Genomic DNA, 20,062 nt, shown 5'->3' with positions numbered 1-20,062 from the left:
CAGAGGGATTAGATATAAATCAAGAGAGATAATGTTACTCTACTGTAAAGCTCTGGTAAGACTGCAAGTGGAATATTGTGTCCCATGCTGGACTTGGAGACTAAAAAAAAAAAAACCCAAACAGGCTATTTTGATCCCCGGAAGGTGGGAAGAGGGCAAAAAGCTTATTTAAGGATTAGAACGTTTGTCTTATGAGACAGGATTTGAACGACTCTGCATGCTTAGCCTTCTAAGACATCAAGTGCAAGAAGAGTTGATTGCGGTGAGTAAGTGCTTTCCGGGGCTCTGCGGAGACCTGGGAGGGAGGCGCGTGCGGAACGCAGCAGCTCCATGGGGCCAGCAGCTGTGATGGCCTTGTGTCTTTTGTAAATTTACGATGTGCGTCAAAAAGGAGTTTCTCTTCAGTACAGCAAGGATGTGCCTTACTAGTACTAACTGAAGTGGCTGCAGCAGGCAGCTGACATTTAAAGGCAAAAAAAAAAAAATCATATTGTTGTTGATTCCAGTAAGCTTTCAGCTGGGCCTCAAATTGAGAAATTTGGCTGAATAAAGACCAATAACAAAACTATATTTGACTTTATTCACTCTGAAGGAGTCACATTTTCATTTGAAACGTATTGCAGGATACGACCTTTACAAAGCACATTTCTTTGTTAAAAGTGTGTTGGGAACATATTGGGTGGACATAAAGATAACAAGATTGATCCTTGACTGCTGCTATTCTAGATACTCTTTTTCTATGGGTCTGTCATCAGTGGTGCTGTTTAGTATCAGCAATCTATAAGGACAGAATCTGACTAGCAAAAAGCTCTCGTAGAGAAGGTGGATGCCTGACACATTGGAAGGCAAAGCTCACAGAGCAGAGAAATACTGCAGTAATCTATGGCAAACCTGCCCAATAATGATAAAATGATTAAAAGTCCTGCCTGGGCATCTGTCTGGTTGATTGTGTAGGAAGTGCCTAGGTGCATATTTCTGCTAGTGCACAGGCGATGTACAGCGCAGCTGTTGGCAGCTGCTGTTCTCCTAAATAGCCGAAAGCAGTTTGGTGAAGTGCATAGCTGCTATCAGCAAATACTCTTTAGAAACTTTGTCTTTTGACAGCAATACTTTTGCTTTAATAGTACCTCTGATGTCACACCTTAGTGTGACAGTTCACTACTGAATCTCCACTACTTATTTATTTAACCTGCAACACAAGAAAAGTAGAATTTTGCAGAGCTTCCTTTTTCTTTCTGAAGTATGGAGATGATTTTAGCAGCTGGCAACTTATTATTTTGTTTTGAAAATCAATGTTGGCTGATATTCAGAAGCACGATATTCCTGAGTTGTGTCACGTTTGGGAAAAAACACAAGGCTGTTAGCCAAATGTTTCATTGTGCTTATCACTAGAGAATAAGAACAGACTATAAAATATACATATAGAATCTTTTTGGTTTTTACATTTTAATTTTTGAATAGGTAAAATTGGTTCCACATTTACTTGCAGGAGTATTTTACTCAGTGTCTGTCTGCATAAGGTGATCAATATGGCCTACATCCTTTGGCTGTCAGGAAATTTTTATATTCATTTGTAATCAGACTTTTCTTGTAGTATAGGGCTGTGGGAAGAAGGAGCTTTGCCACTACGGTCTCAGTATAATAAATAGCCAAGTACTACATCCTTCAGTTGTCCTGTCCATAAGGTACCAATGTGTTGTTTTCTGAAGCTTTATGGAAGAAAAATGAAATGTTTTCTTGCATTAAAAAAAAAGAGCAAGGTATTGTTTCTGGTTTTGACATTTTGACAGGATCTTTGAACTATATATTCTGGTTCTGTAATTCCAATGTTTTGCAAACTACATTGAAAATATTGTTTTTAATAACCGCCTAAAATGATCGTGTTACATTTATTTTAGATGAACTTGCAAATTCATCAGAAACGAGATTGTCCTTGGAAGATCTCTTCAGAAAAGAGTTTATAGTTCACAATCCAGAAGCCAAATGGATTAATGGTAAGTGCATAATCTTGCGTGTAATTCGAAACTGGGTAATAATTTTGAATATTGAGTTATATCACTATCCAGGGACTGAGAAATAATCAGTTAAAATTTCAAACTCTCTTGAAATTGGCCACTGTCTCAATTTTCCTTGTAGTTCTGAATCATGTCTGTTTCATTAATTTTTGAAGTGGCTTTCTAATTTTAAAGCTCTGTCTAGTAGAATCCCACTGAATTTTTCTACTTACGCTACTGACTCAGTTGAGGAACTGATGTAGAATTGATTTTAAGAACTGGATCTTGCTTATGGATTCATAAAAAGATCAATTCAGAAAATTAAATTCTTCTATTAATATCTGAAGTTTGGGACTTGAGAACTGGTTCCGAATCTTCACATCTGGAATGGACTCTTAAATATTTCAATATACTTGTACAGCTCTTAGTCATTTTCTGATGTCTACACATTGTATTTAATGTTCTACTTTGTTAAATGATTTATAAATGGTATGTAGATTCCCAAAGAATTATGCAGTTTTAATGTAAAAGAAAATAAATTAAAACTCTCTTTTTCAACCCATTGAGCTCCTTTTCTCTTGATCACATGGGTTGTTCACATTCTTTCTGTTTGCAAGAAAGGTACAAATAACGTAACAGCGACCATCTGTTTTGTGGCATTATAGCTGGATCTTTGTATTACTCCAGGTGTTATAATCAAAGGAAAAACAACAGGCTTTGTGAAGAATAGAGTATTGTTAAGGAGTGCTCTACGGAAGGCAGGAGTTTGGAAATCTGGTGACTGTGTATGTAAATTCAGAATAACTTTACATGGGAAATAATGGTTGAATTATATTAATCAACTTTGGCGTTCAGTAATAATTAGAATTGGTTTTCATTTGTAGGAAGCTATATAACTGAAAGGAATTGTTGCTTTACGGTATACTCTAAACAATGAAATGGGCATAACAAGAGTAAGTGCATTTCAAACAAAAGGGTAAAAAGGGAGAAAGTATTGTTAGTTTTTGTTTTTTTTCCAGGACCAGCTGTGGTGTTGTGTTATTTGTTCTCCAGTAGTTTAGAGGTAAGAGAGAGGAGACTCAATTTAGTTTTCTGCCACTCCCTTTCCCCTAGCTACTCCAGTGGCCATACTACAGTTGCTGAGATTCCCTTAGTTTCTTCTTTGGGCTGGATTGTGTCTGCAGTCGGTGCCAAAATGTCTGGTACTGGGTAAAGCCAGAACAGTACTGTTGCCAAGAGGAACAGTTTCTTGTGTTTGGCAGGAAACTTTTTTCCGTTTTAAGATTGTTTGGCTAATTAAGTCCTAGAAGAGTTTTTGATGCATTTGTTATCTGGTAAATTCACAAAGCAACTCCCTTTGACCTCATCCTACTTGAAAAATACTGCTCCTGATTGTCAAATAAAGGTATTGCAGACTCAGTATTGTCAATTGAAGTGGTCACTAAAAGCAGGCAAGTACATAATGGAAGAAGATAGAATGGATTATGGATTATGAAGATAGAATGGATTGTGAATTGAGTTATATTAAATATTATTGATACTATAAAACATATAGTTTATTGTATTTTTTAACTCTGTTCAACAGCCTGTGATAAGATAAAAGCTTCTTTTAAGAGTTTTCCAGATGCGGTAAAAAGAAATGTAGAATTTGGTGCTAAACACTTGCTTGGATACAGATTCCTTTTGTGGTGTTCAGAATCCATCTTAAGAAACTCATACAATGGAAGATTATTTTACTAGTACCATGCGAAAAATGGAGGTTGTAAGCAATCTAGTCTAAAAGCTATGACATTGTACTGTTAGGAACTTTTCCATCTGTTGAAAATAATATTAGAAATACTGTTTAATGAAGAAAAGCCCTGTGTTTTGTTAGCAGTACAGTTGTACTAATGTGCAGTCTTTCTGCAGTGATGTTTTTCTCAGCCAATAGGAGAACCTGTAATCTTGCAGTTAGGTGTTTTCCTGTGTTTATTTGCCAAAGAAGCAATGAAGTCCAGTTGTACAAAAAAAGAGAAAGAATGGACTTTTTTCTTATTAGAGTATGTGTGTGTATGAGAATTGAGGAAAAAGGATAATTAAGGGTTTTACTAATTGTGTAGTATTTCTGATAGACACAGAAAAATTATGTAAAGATTTTTTTTTTATTTTCTTTGAAAATTCCCAGTATGATCCATGAAATCAATATCCTAGATAATAAACAAAATGAGGAGGAATCTTGCAAAGCAGCATTACTGCTTCCTGCTTCTGTTTTTGTTTTTAAGACTTAGGATAAGATTGTATTTTCTTTCCTGGCATGGTAACATTGCAGTGGTGGTATCATATGTGTGGAGAAGGAAATATATAACTTAGTGTTGAGCTTTCATTGCTGTCGAGCTGGAGGGGAGCATTTGGCACTTTCTTTGGGTATTGGCAGGGTTAAGTGCTTCTGGACTCTACACAGGAAGATTTTAGTGGAAAATAAGTAGCTACTTACTACTACTTTTTGCTCCTCTTGGGATAGAATAATTTGTATCCATCTGAAAGTTTTATCATCTTGACCTCCTGGGAAGGGATGGGAATAGAGAGAGAAAAAGTGGTTCCTGCTGTAAGCAGTTTCTGCAGGGTCTAGAGCATATTTTGTAGAAAAATGTCTGATTTAAGGATTTCAAGTGCTAAATATATCACTGTGTGCTTAGCTAAGGTCTAATATTTAACTGCTGCCATTTAATGAAACTTCCCATACTGGTGTTTGAATTTCTCTAGCATTATCTTCCAAACACAATGTTATTTCTTCCTTGTTTGCAAGTTCCTCCACTACAAAAATCATCCCCATGTGGTTATTTCTAGTCTATTCTTTAATAAGAAAAGCTCTTGCATACAGAACTTTTTACAGTCCATTTCCTTTTCCGTTTGAAACTGAGTCCACAATTTTATTGCTTGCCACCAAAGTTAATAATTATGCAAATGTTTAAAGCTGCAGAGGAAGTGGTGTTCTTTATCTGAGATAATCAGCTGTTGCCAAAGAAAATAAAAGAAAAATCTTGAGCTTGTTTTAAAAGTGACAAAATATATTCACATTGAATGTAATTTGAAGATTTACCTACGCAGGTGGCTTTCAGATTTCTTTCTCCCTTCCTTTTTTCTTCTTGTTTTACTTCAAAAGCATTTTTTTTTAAACCTGACTTGGATTTTTGTCTTTTTTTTGTAAGAATTTAGAAAGGAGAGAGAAAGAAAATATGGATGATGGCTACTATTTTTCTTGAAAATAGCAACTTAATAGTTTAATAAGATTTTTCAATTATAAGTCTGGTCACTTCAACTGTATTTAAAAGAGCATGGTGGACAGCATGCACAGCCATCAATCAGTTCAATCCATGCTATCTGAAAGAGCATTTGATTTCAGAAAGCCTTCCAGTTGCTTGGCATAGTTTTGAAGATGTTACATGAGAGTACATCTTCCCTGAGCATTATTGATCTTCAAGTTTTCTAATAGGAAGTGAGAATTTAAAATGCTGCCAGTGAATAATAAAAGTACTTAAATCATACAGCACATTCCTACTGATAAGGACTTCACATTAGAGAGCAAGATGGCTTGGTTTACTTAAGCCTAAGTACAAAACTGCAATGTCGTTTAAAATAGCCAGAGTAATTAAATTTAAGAAAGCACTGCAGTTAAACTCTCCCTATGCTTCCCCTTGCCAAAAAACTTGTTAAGAGACTTAATGTATCTCATATTGCGTCTGTGGCGGATTCTAACCATTTTGCAACAGGGACCAGTCTCTGCTTCAGGTCAGGCATGGCGTCTCCTTTCATGACCACAGTTTGCTTTAGGAACGTCTCCCATGGGTGCTGGTACGACACACTTAATGAACGGTCATGGTACGTGATGTATTAGGGCATAGTTCTAAACTAGCTGTACCAGTGACAACAACTGTATTGTGGCTCTGTTAGTTGTTCATAAACCAATGTGCAAATCATTGCTTATCTGCCACTACCAGCAGCTGGGTCTTTGAACCATACTGAAACATTTTTTAAGATATTTTCTTCATTTCTGTTAAGTTACTTAGGAATATGTATGCTGGCCTGTGAAAAGTACTGAGGGCTCAAAAGGTTTGCATTCTAATCCCTAGATATTTCGTGATGTACTTGCATCTCTAATTATCAGAGACTCTGGCTGTTAATGACAATAAAATTCAGTCTTTGCCTTTATCCCTTCTGTGAATATGGGAGTTGTTTGCATTTTTCCTCTTCAGATAATCTTTGCCAACCTTACCTGTACGTGACCAAGTGCATTGACTCCTTGCTTGTATTCCGTCAGATGGGTATATGGTCAGCACAATCATGACATTTTTCGTATATCTGCATGAAAAGTGTTGGAGAAGGACCCGAAGTCTGAATGCTGGCCTGCAGCAGGCTGTGCTCTGGAATTCTGTCTTGTGCTGAAGCTCAGCAAAATACCTCAGTATGTACATATGTGCTTTACAGAGCCTGTAGGCATCTCCTATGGTACAACTTCTGTAAGGTGCTTTGCTGAAATGGTGAGGTGATAAAATAAATATTTCTCTCTTTCTGCTTTGCCTGCCTCTAGAGCAGCTATCTGTTCCTGTGTGCAGTAACCTTTGCAACAGCGTGTCACAGGAAGAGTGTAGGGTAAGGTGTACAACTGGGCAGCATCACATCTCTGCAGGCAATCACAGTCCTGCTGATGCAAAAGCACAGATTTTAGTGCAGTGAGGGAGAGGACTGGGGAGGTGGCAGGTGCCAGCACAGAGGGAAGGGCTTTCGGTGGCACTTTGAGGAGAGCAGTGATCTTCAAGAGGGCAAGAGATGATAGCAGAGATTCCCTGCTCTGGTAGGACCCCAGGCTTTATTCAAAACAGACTCATCTCACAAGCAGCAGCCCTCTCTGTCTTTGGGAGGAAGAGAGAAAATAAGGAAGTCATGGGAAGTCAGAAGCAATAGAGAGAGGAAGACTTTGACCGTTGTGGCAAGGGAAAGGACCTGGATGGGATGAGGTGACAACTCGTGTTTCAAGAAGGGTTTCCTGCCTGATGCAGAAGCTGGATTTTCTCCACATATCAACCTTCTCCCTGCCTTTAGCCCTTGTAAACTCTTGTGCCTTGTCAAACAGGAGCTGCTAATCCACACTCTGTGCCTTGAGCAGGTGGCTGCTGCCCCGGTGGCTGCTGCTGGAGATGGGCGGCCGCTTCCCTGTCCAGTCCCCCATGAAGGAGCGGCACTTCCGTGCTAAGGCAGGGCTCCACACATGTGGAGAGGAGGCAGACACAGGGAGGCAGTTGGAGCTCACATCTTCTGCTGCAGATGATACAGAAGACCCTGAAATAGTTGGGGGTAGGTTTGTCCCTTGGTGTCAGCCTGGCAAACATGGTTCTGTACCTTGGCTAATCAGAAAGGGTATAAATACACTATTTTGGTCAGAGATTTCTGGAGAAAACATGTTTGTACCTCTTTCTTCTGTTGTAAAAACCTATTTTTTTTCTGTTCTAAAAACCTATTTTTGGAATGAGGTTTATCAGTTTGTCCAGCATAAAATCCCAGGTTATGCCAGCAATCTCAGTGATTATAACCTGTTTGGATTAGATTTCCAAAGCAAATATTTTTTCAGGCACATAAGTTTTCAAGGCAAAAACTCTTCAACCATTTTTTTTTTTCGTTTTACTGTTTTATTGTGTTTCTTTGGAGATGATAATAAACCACTCTATCCCAAATCAGAAATATTTTCACTCTGCCTTGAGAACAGTATCAAGGTAATAGATGCCTGGTTTTGTTTTAACCAAAACATTGTATTTACTTGTTTTATTTTTGTTTTTATATTGTTTCCAGATTTCTTGTATTAGCTTCAACAGGAGCATGGCTTTCATTTTCTGAGTAATATTTACTAGTTTTTATCTTGTCATCTTTATTTAACATCACATGTCAGTTTTATCAGCATGGAGGAAAAAAGAATGGGTGATCCCTACCCTCTTGAAACATCAGTGAATCTAAGGGACTAGTTTTGGAGGAAATCTCTCTCCTTCCTTCACATTTTATTTTGCATACATTTATTCTGTTTGGTAGAGTGGTGGAGTCTCTCTGGTTTTGTTTGTTTTTTTTTTTTTTTGTTTTTGTTTTTTTTTTTTAAAATGAAATATGGAGGTGGTTTGAGAAGCACAGCACACAGAGATTCCCCAGTAACAGCTGTGCCAACTTTGTGCAGGAAACTATGGTTTAAAACATTTGGCACTTTTTAAACAAAGCTTTTCCTGTACACATGAAGCAAATACGAACTTTACTTGTCAGAGCTGAGCATGTTGTGATGTTTGCCAATGGATATGGGTCAAGTGGAAGAAATTAGTCCATCACTGAGCAATAAAAGAAGATGGATTCTGCTCCAGAAGTTGTTGCTGAGTTGAAATCAATAAACAGACAAATATCTCTATTAGAATTACATATCTATATATGTTGGTATTACTCTTGTGATTTATGATGGATATTATTACGAGTGAAGTCCTATTTTTTTATTCCCCTCTGCAAATGAGATGAGAGTCTGAAGTGGCCAGGCTGGAATGCAGCCATTGTGCACAAGTGCAGTTTTGGTGTAGCAGGAGCTGTGTTTGGCATTCAGATACTTTGACTGTGATACAATGCGTTAATGCTCTGTCAGGGACTTGGGCAGACGTGAAGAGAGGTGTGTACAGTGGTGCTCGTGCCAACTCTGCGTATAGCGTTCGGTATTTATCTGAACCTGTCTGTGCAGACCCTGGTGCTGGAAGTCAGGGCAGGGAGTTGTTTCGTTGCCTCTGGTTCAGTGTGAAGGGATAATTTCTGAAAGGCAGCAGAGGGTAGTTGGACTTTGATTCTCCATGCAGGGAAAAGCAGCACGTAGACGAGCAACTAAATAAAATCCTAGATGGGGCTCCAGTCTTTGGAGGCTTTTAGGTAAAACTCTCCTTTCATAAAACTCTAGCAGTGGTGTGAATTGCATACTTAGTTTTTGCCAAATCATAAAACTAAGTTTTGGAAAATTTCCAGAAAACTTGAAAAGATACAGAGTGTCTCCAGGCTGGCTGAAGTTTTTCTCAGAAACTGCCAAAAAGGGAAATAAAAGTTTTGATCGGTACCGTTCCACTGATTTATTAAAATAACTTCTTAATAACTTGAGAGTTTAAACAATATTTCTGTAAAACGGACTGAAGTAGCAGCATGATTCAAATTCTCTCATTAGGGAATTGTATGGAGGAGTGTGGGGCTGTGTTTGCACTGATGCTGAAAACTTCCCTACAAGCCAGCTGTAGATGCCCCATCCCTGGAAGTGTTCATGGCCAGGTTGGATGAGGCTTTGGGCAACCTGGTGTAGTGGAGGGTTTCCCTGCCCGTGGCAGGGGGGTTGGAACTAGATGATCTTTGAGGTCCCTTCCAACCCAAACCATTCTGTGATTCTATGGGTGATTGGTCATTCAGGCTAGGGCTGTGGAGGTGACCACCCCTGTGCCAGGCACAGCGTCCTTGTTGTGTCCCTTGATGCAGGAATTGTGGCTTCTCAAATGATGACAAATCTTGGCTTAGGAAGAATTTAGATTTTATTGTTTGTTTGATTTTTTGGGGCATGTGGGTTTTTTTTGTTTGTTTTGTTTGTTTTTCTTTTTACATTTAGGTGCAGTAGTTCTTTGGTTTGGTTTTCTCTGAGTTTCTTGTATTACAAAATGAATTTATTCATAAACATTACATGTGAAGAATGCATGTAAAGAAGAAGATAAATGATGTGATGTACATAAAGCTACGGAAGTGTTAATGTGAACAGGAAATAGAAACTGGAAAATTATTTTATGCAGTATTGTAAGTAGGATTGCAAATAACCAAGCATGAAATAATTTGGGTTGCAGCTGTGCACGAATGTGAACATGCACCTTTAAAAACAAAGATGGGGAAAATGCTGTACTTTTTTTTCTGCAGGGAAGTGGAGATTTCATCTCATTTCTGTAGGGATTAATCAGAGAAAAGAAGGTCTTTTCCATTCAATAATGATTATCACTAACCAAATACTAATTTTCTTCCATGAAGCAGAGGTGCTTTTGTGCTTCAGATTCGGAGACTTGTCCTTGTGAGTCGATCCCGCCTGTTTAGATGTGGCTCTGCAGCTGTGGGACACTCACCAGGGTAGCAGCAGAGCTCTTCCCTGTGGGCAGAAGGCCAGAGGCTGACTGTTCCGTTCATCCTCTGATTCTTCACCCTGAGGATTAGCAGTGGTATAGCCTATTGCTCAGGAAGGTGTTTTGTCTTCCTCATTAAAATTCTTTATTTCACTGGTCATAACACAATAGAGTTTTACCTCGGTTATTTTTTCCTCTAGACTGTCTGCAGTCTAGTCTTTAAACAACGTTACTTAGTGGCTACTTTAACTGATCTTCCTTCCCCGACCACACTATTAGGATTTGCTGCATGCACTGTACCTCTTTCTGCTCTCTTATTATTGATGTCTCTAAGGTGCCACATGACTTGCTTGCTTAGAAGTAGATCTTGGGTAATTTCTGCTCAGATCAACTATGTTAAGCCCCATTGCTACATCGATACTGGTGCCAGTGTTAATGATCGTTAACAAGCATTAAACAGTGCTATGTATTCAGGGCCATTAACTTATGTCACCATTGCATTTTGTAAATGACTTCTTAGCACACCTCTTTAGAAATCTCCCTTCCTTCACCAATATTCTTTGTACACTAAACCAAATCATATTAGTCGTGACCTCTTCTCTGTCTTGTAGCTCCCTTCTTCACTTGAGTAGTACCATTATTGATTGCAAAAGTTTTTTTCCTGGGCATTTGTTTTCTGACAGTTTTGTTTTGTTTTGGTTTTTTGTTGTGTTTTTTTTTTTTCACTAGACTTGTTCTACTTCCTCCACAGAGTACCTGAAATTTATTTTCCTGAAGTGTCTTCTTGTAACAACTTACTTCTAGTTGTATTCATTAAGATCTAGACTGATTCCATGCTCATTGAAATCTATGGGGATGGAACAAAATTCAGAAATTGGAATGTAAGTTAAGAAAAATAAAATCAAGTGTTCCAGCTAGTGGAAGTACAAACTACCTTTTGCCACCTTTAGCCAAAAATACAGCTAACCATTGCAATCTTTCTTAAAATTTGTGTCTCTACTGATTTTTGACTTATTCCACAACCCAAAGCATTAAGAATTTAACAAACAGATCAATATACCTGCACTCTGCCTGTGTGAATCTTTTGTAAGTGTGTGCTGTATAATGTATTGTATTTTGAAAGAGGTTAGCAGAATGGTTTGCATTTCCCAAGCAATATTTACAGATAACAACCTAATGTTGAAGGGTTAAATACAGTAATTCTGTACGTGAAGCCCTAGGAAAGTGGACCAGACACTTAATAAATCTTAGTTCTCCCTGTTTGTTGAACTAAAGTCCCCTGAGTGCAGTGCACATATTAAGGTTACTTTTCCAGTTACCATAGCAATGTCCATGAAAGAGGCAGACCTTTTCTCAGTACTACAGTTTTGACTTAGAAAGCAGACCTTATAAACAAGTATAAAATGGATGTGCTGCATCATTACTCGTAGGACGCTACCCTCTAGAACAAACATTTCTACTACATGAGCAAACCTGAACAGTGGATTGAGAGTTTTGAAATAACAGGTGGTGGGTGCTATACAACTGATTCGTGAGTTCCCTCCAGAATGCCACGCTTTTTTCTGTTATACATAAAGACTTCAGAGATGTATGGGTTCATGCATCAGTAGGTTTGTATACACGGGAAGTGTGTTCTTTCCATTCTGTGCCTCCTTGTTCTGTTTTTATCATCAGTGCTCCTGAGCAGAAGAGTACCTGTTGCCCAGCTGGAGCTATAGTCCTTTCCCCGTGGGTTGGATTTGTAGTGACCTATTAACTTTTCCTTTGGGAGCTGCTGTTTATACATGCAGCTGGTTTTATGGTCCTTCTTACAGGCTCATTTAAGTCAGCTCTAATTTGCTCATCAGCAATTTGATTCTCTTCAAAGGAGCGCTGCATGGAGGGGGATGTACCTTCAGTCTTAGCTGCACACAGCAGTGCTGTTGGCCGATTTTGCCTTGTTCCCATTTACCTAAAGCAAATTTAAAAATTAAAATCCTTATAATTTTCTTCTCTTTTTTTACTTACTTGTTTAAACAGACAGTCTTTTAACAAGTGCTAAATTGTGTTTTGTGGCAGATTAGTAAGCTGTACGGTGTTTAGTTATCTTTAAAACCCAAAGTTTTGCTTTTCTAATCCTTATGTTTTGTTGTCTTTTTTTTTTCTTGAATTAAGAGGCAGTAAAAGCAGTGCTTCATATACCATTCTTTATTGCTCAAACGCTTACAGAATGAATCCATAAAAGTTGCATTTTTCCAACATATGTATATATATGGACATGCATATAAGTTTATTACACCTTTAGTCCTTTTTTTTTTCTGCTCTCTTTAGTTGATTCCATTGTGTATTCTCTGATTTTTCTTTTCCTGTTCAAACGGCAGATTTCAGAGACACTGACTCATATTTGCCATTCGTTCATCCATTTCCCTGGTCTGTTTTCCTCTCTGTGCCATGCGTTCTTTTACTTAAAGGTATGAACTGATCCTCTGTCTCCAATGTGGCAAGGCAGTTCAGACACACAGAAATGGATACCAAGCCAAGGTTATTCTTCATATGAAAATATGGTTGGTACTTGAATAACTTAGCTTGTTACCTCTTTCAGTGTGATGTAAAAGACTTTTGGTTTTAGTGTGTTTGGGAAAGTGAATCTGTCTGTCTGTCTATTTTTAGGTCATATATTTAGGATTCTTCCAAGTGTCTATTCAGTGCATCATTTCTGTCAAATTCTCCCAAGAAGTGTTTGTGTTGAGCAGGAGGAGATGGCCCAACAGCTTCACGGTTTTGATCGAAACTGCATCCTGTTGCAGTTTGGACCTATTACTTTTAAGTACATCAGGATTAGAGGGGAAAGGCACTGGAGAGAAAAATTTACAGAGTAAAACAAGTAACAATAAGAACATAGTGAGAAAAAAGGAAAACAACTGGGTAAAGAGACAGCAGAGGCAGGAACAGGAGAGAGAAATGAAGGGACAGTCCAATGGAGAGCGCAAAAGCCTATGTTGATGCTTCCTCAGTGCCACAGGACACGTGTGTTTCCCATTAAAGATTTCTCTCTATTCTGTAACTCCAGGCAGCTTCTGGGAGGACACGTGTAGGCGGTGAGAATTTCCACTTAATCATAGCATTTCTGATCTGTGAGAGACAAGAGCTGGCCCTAGTGATGAGTAGGTGTCGTGGTTTAGACATGAGGCTGGTGCTAACGGCACTCAGGTGATCGTTGCTCGTGACTAGCCCTGAAACTGGACCAAAGCCATACTGTTGCCCTAACCGTGCTGACACAGTGCCCAAGGAGCAGCCGGTGATGCAAACTGCCAGCCCTTTCATCTGGCCAAAAGTTGTGCTTTACAGTTGTAGCTATGTCTTTATTTTGGGATGTGTGGAGTGCAGTGAGAACAGAAGTGCGGTGAACTTTAAATTAGTACTTTTTTGACAGTCTGATTTAATTACATTTTTAATTTACTGTTGCAGAAATCAAATGTGGCTCCCATACTGTCTGTACAAGACTGTAGAGTTGACATGAACCAGAGGCAACTTGGTGTTTGATTATTTATCAAATCTGACAAAGTTTCTAGGCAATTTGTGTGAGATATTTGCCATCTAGTAATTATCAAAGCTACCGTGTATCACTTTTGCCAAATCCGTAAACATAGATTGATTTTTGACTCATTAATAGGGCTATACAAACCCATAGCCTCACTAGTGAGATAATTAAATTCTGGGCACTTTGTTAGAACAAAATCACTAACACACGAGACCAGGAGAAACAATCAGGAGTTTGACGAAATTTAGATGTTGACTTCCCATGCTGAGAGTGATTCAACTTTAACCTAGTTTTTGCTGAGGTTTTCCATGATATTTTTCTCCTCAGGTAAAAAGCAAATCTTTAGTTTTGAGAGCGTTTTTTATCTGTAGTTGAGAACTTACTTGATGAATGAAGACCATCTTACTTGAAAAGTGCTTTAAAGGGAAAGGTAGAGCGTGCTTTATGGACTTGCAGCCTACTTTAGGCATATGGCTGACAAAATTTCTTCTGCATGTGAAATATTGATTTTTAAGTTCAGCTAGAGCTACTTGGAAGCCTGAAGTTTGCTGTAGATCTGTGAACTGGAAAGTAAAAATTGAAAGTACTTGAAACTTTAAAAATGTGGCCATGAAAACCCAGGAGTTTACAGTCTTCATTGTAAGTAATAGCAGAATAAACATCAAGCAGGTAAGTTAGTCTGTTTTATTGCAAGAGAGGCACTACATGAGAATTAGTTATAATAGCTTTAAAAGTAATAGTTGTTAACCCCGTCCTAGAGCAGCCACCTGGGATAAGAAGGCAGCTTCTTTTCTTTTTCTTCTTAGGCCTGGAATCATGTCCTAAGTCTTGTCTACCAAAATTGGTGTGTTAATTCTGTAACAATGATTCAGATATTTATGTATTTGTTACCAGGATCTCGACGGAGACGGCTCATTCGTAGAGGTCACGAGGCAACTTTTCAGGTGCTACTGGCATGAGTTAGAATCAGAGTGGCAATTATGGTTTACTGAAGATATTTTTGTCAGAAAACTTCTCTGATAATTTTTTTTCTTTTTTTAATCTTCACTTGCAAGTTTTGTATGAATGAGTGTTTCTATAGAAGTTTTGTGAAAACGGTTTAAATGATTGCTTTAGCTTTCTCACATTTTGGATAATGTGATTTATCTTCCCCTCCTGCTAATGTTGAAATCTTCTCTTTAGTGTAATCATTTCATTTTGACATTTCTCTGTTATTTTAATGTATTTTATATTACTTGTGCAAACTACTTTATTCATGTAAAAATGCTGTATTTTGGTATTATTAGAGTGAACAGTTCAGCACTTAAAACCAAGTACTTCAATATATTCTATTTGAAATTATGAGGAATCTTTTCTTAAAAAAAAAAAAAAGTTTAATATTTTCAGTTTGTTCTAATTGGGAATAAAAATGCTGGCACTCTCCAATGTTTTGTTCTCTAGTCATCCTTAGGGGCAATTTAGAGAGAGGGGCTCTAAGTTATGCTACCAGTCACAGCTCCAAACCACATTGTAAGTTACCCAAACTGTGATGTTGTGTTCCATTCACGGAGAGCAATCGCAGAGTTAGTATTATAACCTGCAGCATTTCCATTGATTTCTGATGGATTTCAGATGTATAGAGGTGTGTTAATGGTCTCCTGTTACGAGATGTTTCAAAGGTGGATTCTAGTTCTTTGGTTCTTTGCTTTCTGGGTAACTGCACGTATAATTAAATTTATCTAAGTTATGAATTTTAATCTTTTTTTCCATTTTCATACCCAGCATTGTACCTTGTCCTCCTAGAGGCAAGGACTCACTGTTCTAGCAAGTTAGTCCTTTCTTTTTTTAGAAATTTAAATGATCATATAAAGTGTTACATAAATGTTCCTCTCTGCTTTAATACTCTGTTCTCTTTTCCAGCTATTTCTTGAGCTCCTATTGTGGTAAATTTAGTCGAAAACAGTTTGGCCTCAAAACTCTGTTTCTGAAGACCTTGATTAGCCCATGCATGTTATTATAATGAAAATAATAACAATAGTTCTGCTGTGTTATTTCAGTAGAAGTTATAAAGTTAAATTATATTTTTAACCACTTAGCCTATATTAGAGGGCAAAGAGTATGGAAAAAGAGCTGAAAGTGAAGATGCACCATTTTTTTACTTCGGATACTGTTGTCGCTCCAACCCCCCCACCATTTGGTGTATAGTATATGGAATTAGAGGCAGGCAATATTTCTTTCAAGACTAAATGCTTTCTGTCTCATTAGCATCTTCAGAGTGATCTTTTACTAATTTTAACCAAACAGGTTTTTAAGTATAGGATGTGTCTATTGTGAGTACTACAACACAGAGCCGTTGATTCCCTCACCACTACATTAAAATATTCTCTGAATTAACAGTATCTTTTATTCTGATCCTCGTCGTGAAAATGAACAGCTCTGAGTGTTGTTCAGTGAATTGGATGCGTTTGTGTGACTGCTTGGTGTTTTTTTGGATTAGGTAAGGCTGAACTCTGAGGAAATAACATTACATTTGAAATCTGCTTTGTTTTTATCTGAGAGTAAGACTTTCAGAGAGGAGGGCAAGCAAGTAGTATTATGAACAGCCTGACTCCTGGCTGGTTTGTGGGAGTTTCTGAACACCATGTTGAAGACAGTCCTTTTGTTAAAAACCATGAAATTTCCTAATTCCCAACACTTGTAATGTGTTGGATGAAAGTTATTTTGCCTCTTAGTAAGGGTATTTGTGGAGATTGATTTAGTAGCTGTCTTATTCTCTTGCTTCCTGTTTTTGTTTAGTAAACATAGAAATCTTCAGAGCAAAACCTCTCAAACAGTTTTATTCAATGACACGAATTGGGTATATTGATATATCTGTAGATACTCGGTGAATATCTGTTCTTTTAGCACCTGCTACTGAACTTAACTATGTTATCAAAATGAAATATGTTTTTAAATTATTGTGGAGTTTCAAAAAAGGATATTTCAGTTTAAATGAAGTCAGAATATATGGATATTAATTTTGAATTACAATTTCAAAAGGCTTGGGAGTTTTTGATATTTCTAGTAAATGTAATTCCTCTGCTGAATAACAGTTTAATATTTTATTTGTGAAATAGAAGAAATAGATATTTGCATAATAACATTAAACTTGATTTTTTGGGAGTGCTAAGCAGCCAGAACTCACTGCGATGCTCTATATGTAATAATTTAAACATAAGACTTTGAAAAATAGTATTTTTTCTTTCTTAGGTGTAGAAGAATTTAGGGAGTTCCTTGTTTGAGAGTTGCCTAACTATATGTTAGTCAATGTTTAGACAAGTGTGAAGAACTCGGGGCTCAGGAAAAGCATTTGGTCTAGCGAATAGGGAACCTTATCCTGAGAAACTGTTAACAGCTGCTGGCTTTGACAGTGTGACCAAGTGCACTGTGCTGAGCATAGGGAAACTGGTTTGATATGGCAGTCAGAGGTGGTTTGTTGCATGCCTTTTCAGGAAGGTCTTTATTATGTTTCGTTGTGTTCCTTTTTTAAACAATGTTGAAGCTTATGCTGGGATGAGGACTGGGCTCTAATCTTTTTGAGGATGGTTAGTCTTAATTGACAAATAGCATCAGAAAAGAGTCATCTATAGGCATCTGTAAGACTTGTGCTGTCCGTGGAGTTGATCATGGCTTCCCTCTTCCTCATTTCTCAAGAAGGGATAAAGCTTACTGCTTTGGCAGAGTATTTACTGAATAAATGGAAAAAGTAAATGTGAACTTATTTTTAATTTAGAAATGCCATCAGTTCGCCATCTTTATGAAGGCATTAATAACTGCATGTTCATAGAGTCATAGAGTAGTATGGGTTGGAAGGGACCTAGTCACCTAATCCAACTCCCCTACAATGAGCAGCGACATCTTCGACTAGATCAGATTGCTCAGAGCTCTGTCCAACCTGACCTTGAATGTTTCTAGGGATGGGGCTTCTACCACCTCTCTGGGCAACTTGTTCCAGTGTTTCACCACTCTCATTGTAAAAAATTTCTTCCTTATATCTAGTCTGAATACCCTCTTTTAGTTTAAAAACACTACCCCTTGTCTTATTGCAACAGGTCCTACTAAAAAATCTGTCCCTGGATAGATAATCTAGATATACCAAAACAGTTTGCTGGTAGACAAAATCATAATGATTCCTTGGGAGAGTATTAAATAAAGGACCATAGACAGGAATCACCTGATTACCTCTTTACCAGAACAGCAGCGAAAAGTTACTTAAATAATGGGATTATTTAAACCATTTTACAATGACAACCTTTAATTATAAGGGTAATTATTTTTATTGCATTTTGTGATGTCTTTTCTTAACATAATAGCAAGCTGATTTCCTACATTCAGTCCTTCCTGTGAAAGAAAAATCTTTTTTAAGTGCATAATTTGAATTTAAATGAATGCAAACCTTTGTACTCAGCTTGCATAGCATCCAAGTGATAACTTAAGAAAAATACAGCTTTGTGACACACTGATTACTTTTGTAAAGATAGAAGTATATTCTCCCTTTGATGAGTGTGTCTAGCTTCCATTAGTGCTAATGGGAGTTATACATTTACGCTTTGAAGAGTCTACACTCCAATTAATTATAACACTTTAAAGAAAATGTGAGATGTTATTGAAAGTAGAAATTCTTTGGTGTTGAAATGTTTTTTCTGAATTTCTGTCCCGTTCCCTTGCCTTCTTTGAATGCTTTGACATTGACTGACATATTGTCATGAAATCTTGTAAATACTAGTATCATGTTTAGTTGAAATTACTTTGTGACGTATTGATAGTTAAAGTCATCTCACATCTGGTTCTTAGATATCTAGCCTACCTCCTGTCGGTCTCAATTTTCTCCTGTTTACCTTTAGCTGACAGCTGAATAACTGTTCCATTCAGTTATCAATTCCAAGGTTAACCTCAGATCGAGTTTTATCTGACTGAAGTTGAGATAGACGAGTGAGCTATGTTCCTTGTGACTTTCCTTAGCTTTCCTGTTGTGAGCAGAAACCAATGAACATCAGAAAACAGATAAATTGTCCCTGGATCCTGTGCTTCAAATCTGATTGCAAACAGGAAACAGCACTCAAGAAAAGGCTGAATGGCTTTAGGAAAACAAGGATGAGTTGTTGCTGGTAGTTACTCATATTGAAGGTGATGACAGATGCAATAGGTTCATCTGGAAACTAAAAGCAGTTAAACAATTTACTCTTTAAACAGATAGGTAAATGTAGAAGATCAGCACAAAGTGAAAGAAGATGAATCGGTTTGACCGAAGGGACCTAATTACTTCTTTTTCCCAAAGTAGATTATTCATATTAGTCTCTGTTGCTTCTCCCTGATGTATGTCTTTTAAAGCTTCCTAGGCATCTGACAAACCCACTGTAAGATTGAAATCTCCCTGTGAACCACAGCGGTTATTTGAGGGTGGAGGAATAAAAATTGCATTCAAACTCTCATTCATGAATATCAGACCTGAGCAAGATTGATAAGGAAGTACCTATGCTTTTCATATTTATTCTTGTTTACCCACAGTGTAAAATTTACAGCTAAGCTTTGCCACAAGCTGGAATTGAGTCCTCAGAAGTCTTTCTGCTCTTGACCTGAAGGACTGTGTCGGTGGTAAATGCATCACCTAGAGTATCTGGTGGAGAGAAGAAGCAGGTTTATGGTATCTGCAAAGCAAAAGACTGTTGAGTCCAGAATATAGAAACAGACAGAGGATGTACAAAGAGATGCAGACAAAAAAGTTAGACATTCTGCTAGGCTGAGAGAAAGAGAGAAAAGACTTTGCTGGATAAGCCACAGCAAATTCAAATCAAACCACACCAAACCCACAACTCTAAAACGTGCAAGAGAGTGGAAGGGCAAAACCAAAAAACCCCACATATTTCTCCTCAGGCTTTCATTTGGTGGAGGATACACATTACTATTTACCTTCTAGTTGTTGTAGTCATTTGGATGCAAGTTCTTCTGAGTAGAAGAGCAGAATTTATGGATCCAGACTACCCAGAGGTTGTCAGAATTCAGCTTACTTGACAGCTAGAAGAGAAGGCAGTCACTGCCTCCATTAATGTGAAAGGTGCAGAAGAAAGGGCTGTTATGCACTCCAGAAGCCTCTAATAGCTTCAGTGAAGCAGTGCACAGCTAAGGTTGGATGAGATAGATACTTCATCCTTTCCTGAAGTGAAGTATGTGGAGCAAGAGAGTTGCCAGTCACACAGGAGCATATAAAACTCTGCACACTTGGTGCATAGTTACCAGCCTGCTCTTTCAATATACCTTATTGAATATGGCAGCTCCAGGCAGGTGCATGAGAAGTCACCAAAGACAGATTGGGAATGAGGATTATGAACTACCAGACTGCAAAGTCAGTTTTTGCTGTAAGGGTAAAATCCTCAGTCTGTTGAAATGTGATTGCAAGGAGC

At 37.8% G+C, this 20,062-nt stretch overlaps 1 protein-coding gene across 1 annotated transcript in view; it reads left to right on the top strand.

Annotated features, from left to right (window-relative positions):
- Window positions 1-20,062, top strand: part of DPP10 (dipeptidyl peptidase like 10) — a 435,193-nt gene that overhangs the window by 194,126 nt on the left and 221,005 nt on the right. Inside the window, exon 3 of the mRNA XM_086616020.1 lies at window positions 1,899-1,994. Within this exon, the coding sequence (XP_086472146.1) occupies window positions 1,899-1,994 (96 nt within the window). The remainder of the gene's footprint in view (window positions 1-1,898; window positions 1,995-20,062) is intronic.

This window comes from Tauraco erythrolophus, chromosome 8, assembly GCF_009769465.1.
Source record: "Tauraco erythrolophus isolate bTauEry1 chromosome 8, bTauEry1.pri, whole genome shotgun sequence".
NCBI classification, from domain to species: Eukaryota; Metazoa; Chordata; class Aves; order Musophagiformes; family Musophagidae; genus Tauraco; species Tauraco erythrolophus.
This window is presented reverse-complemented; position numbering and strand designations above follow the sequence as displayed.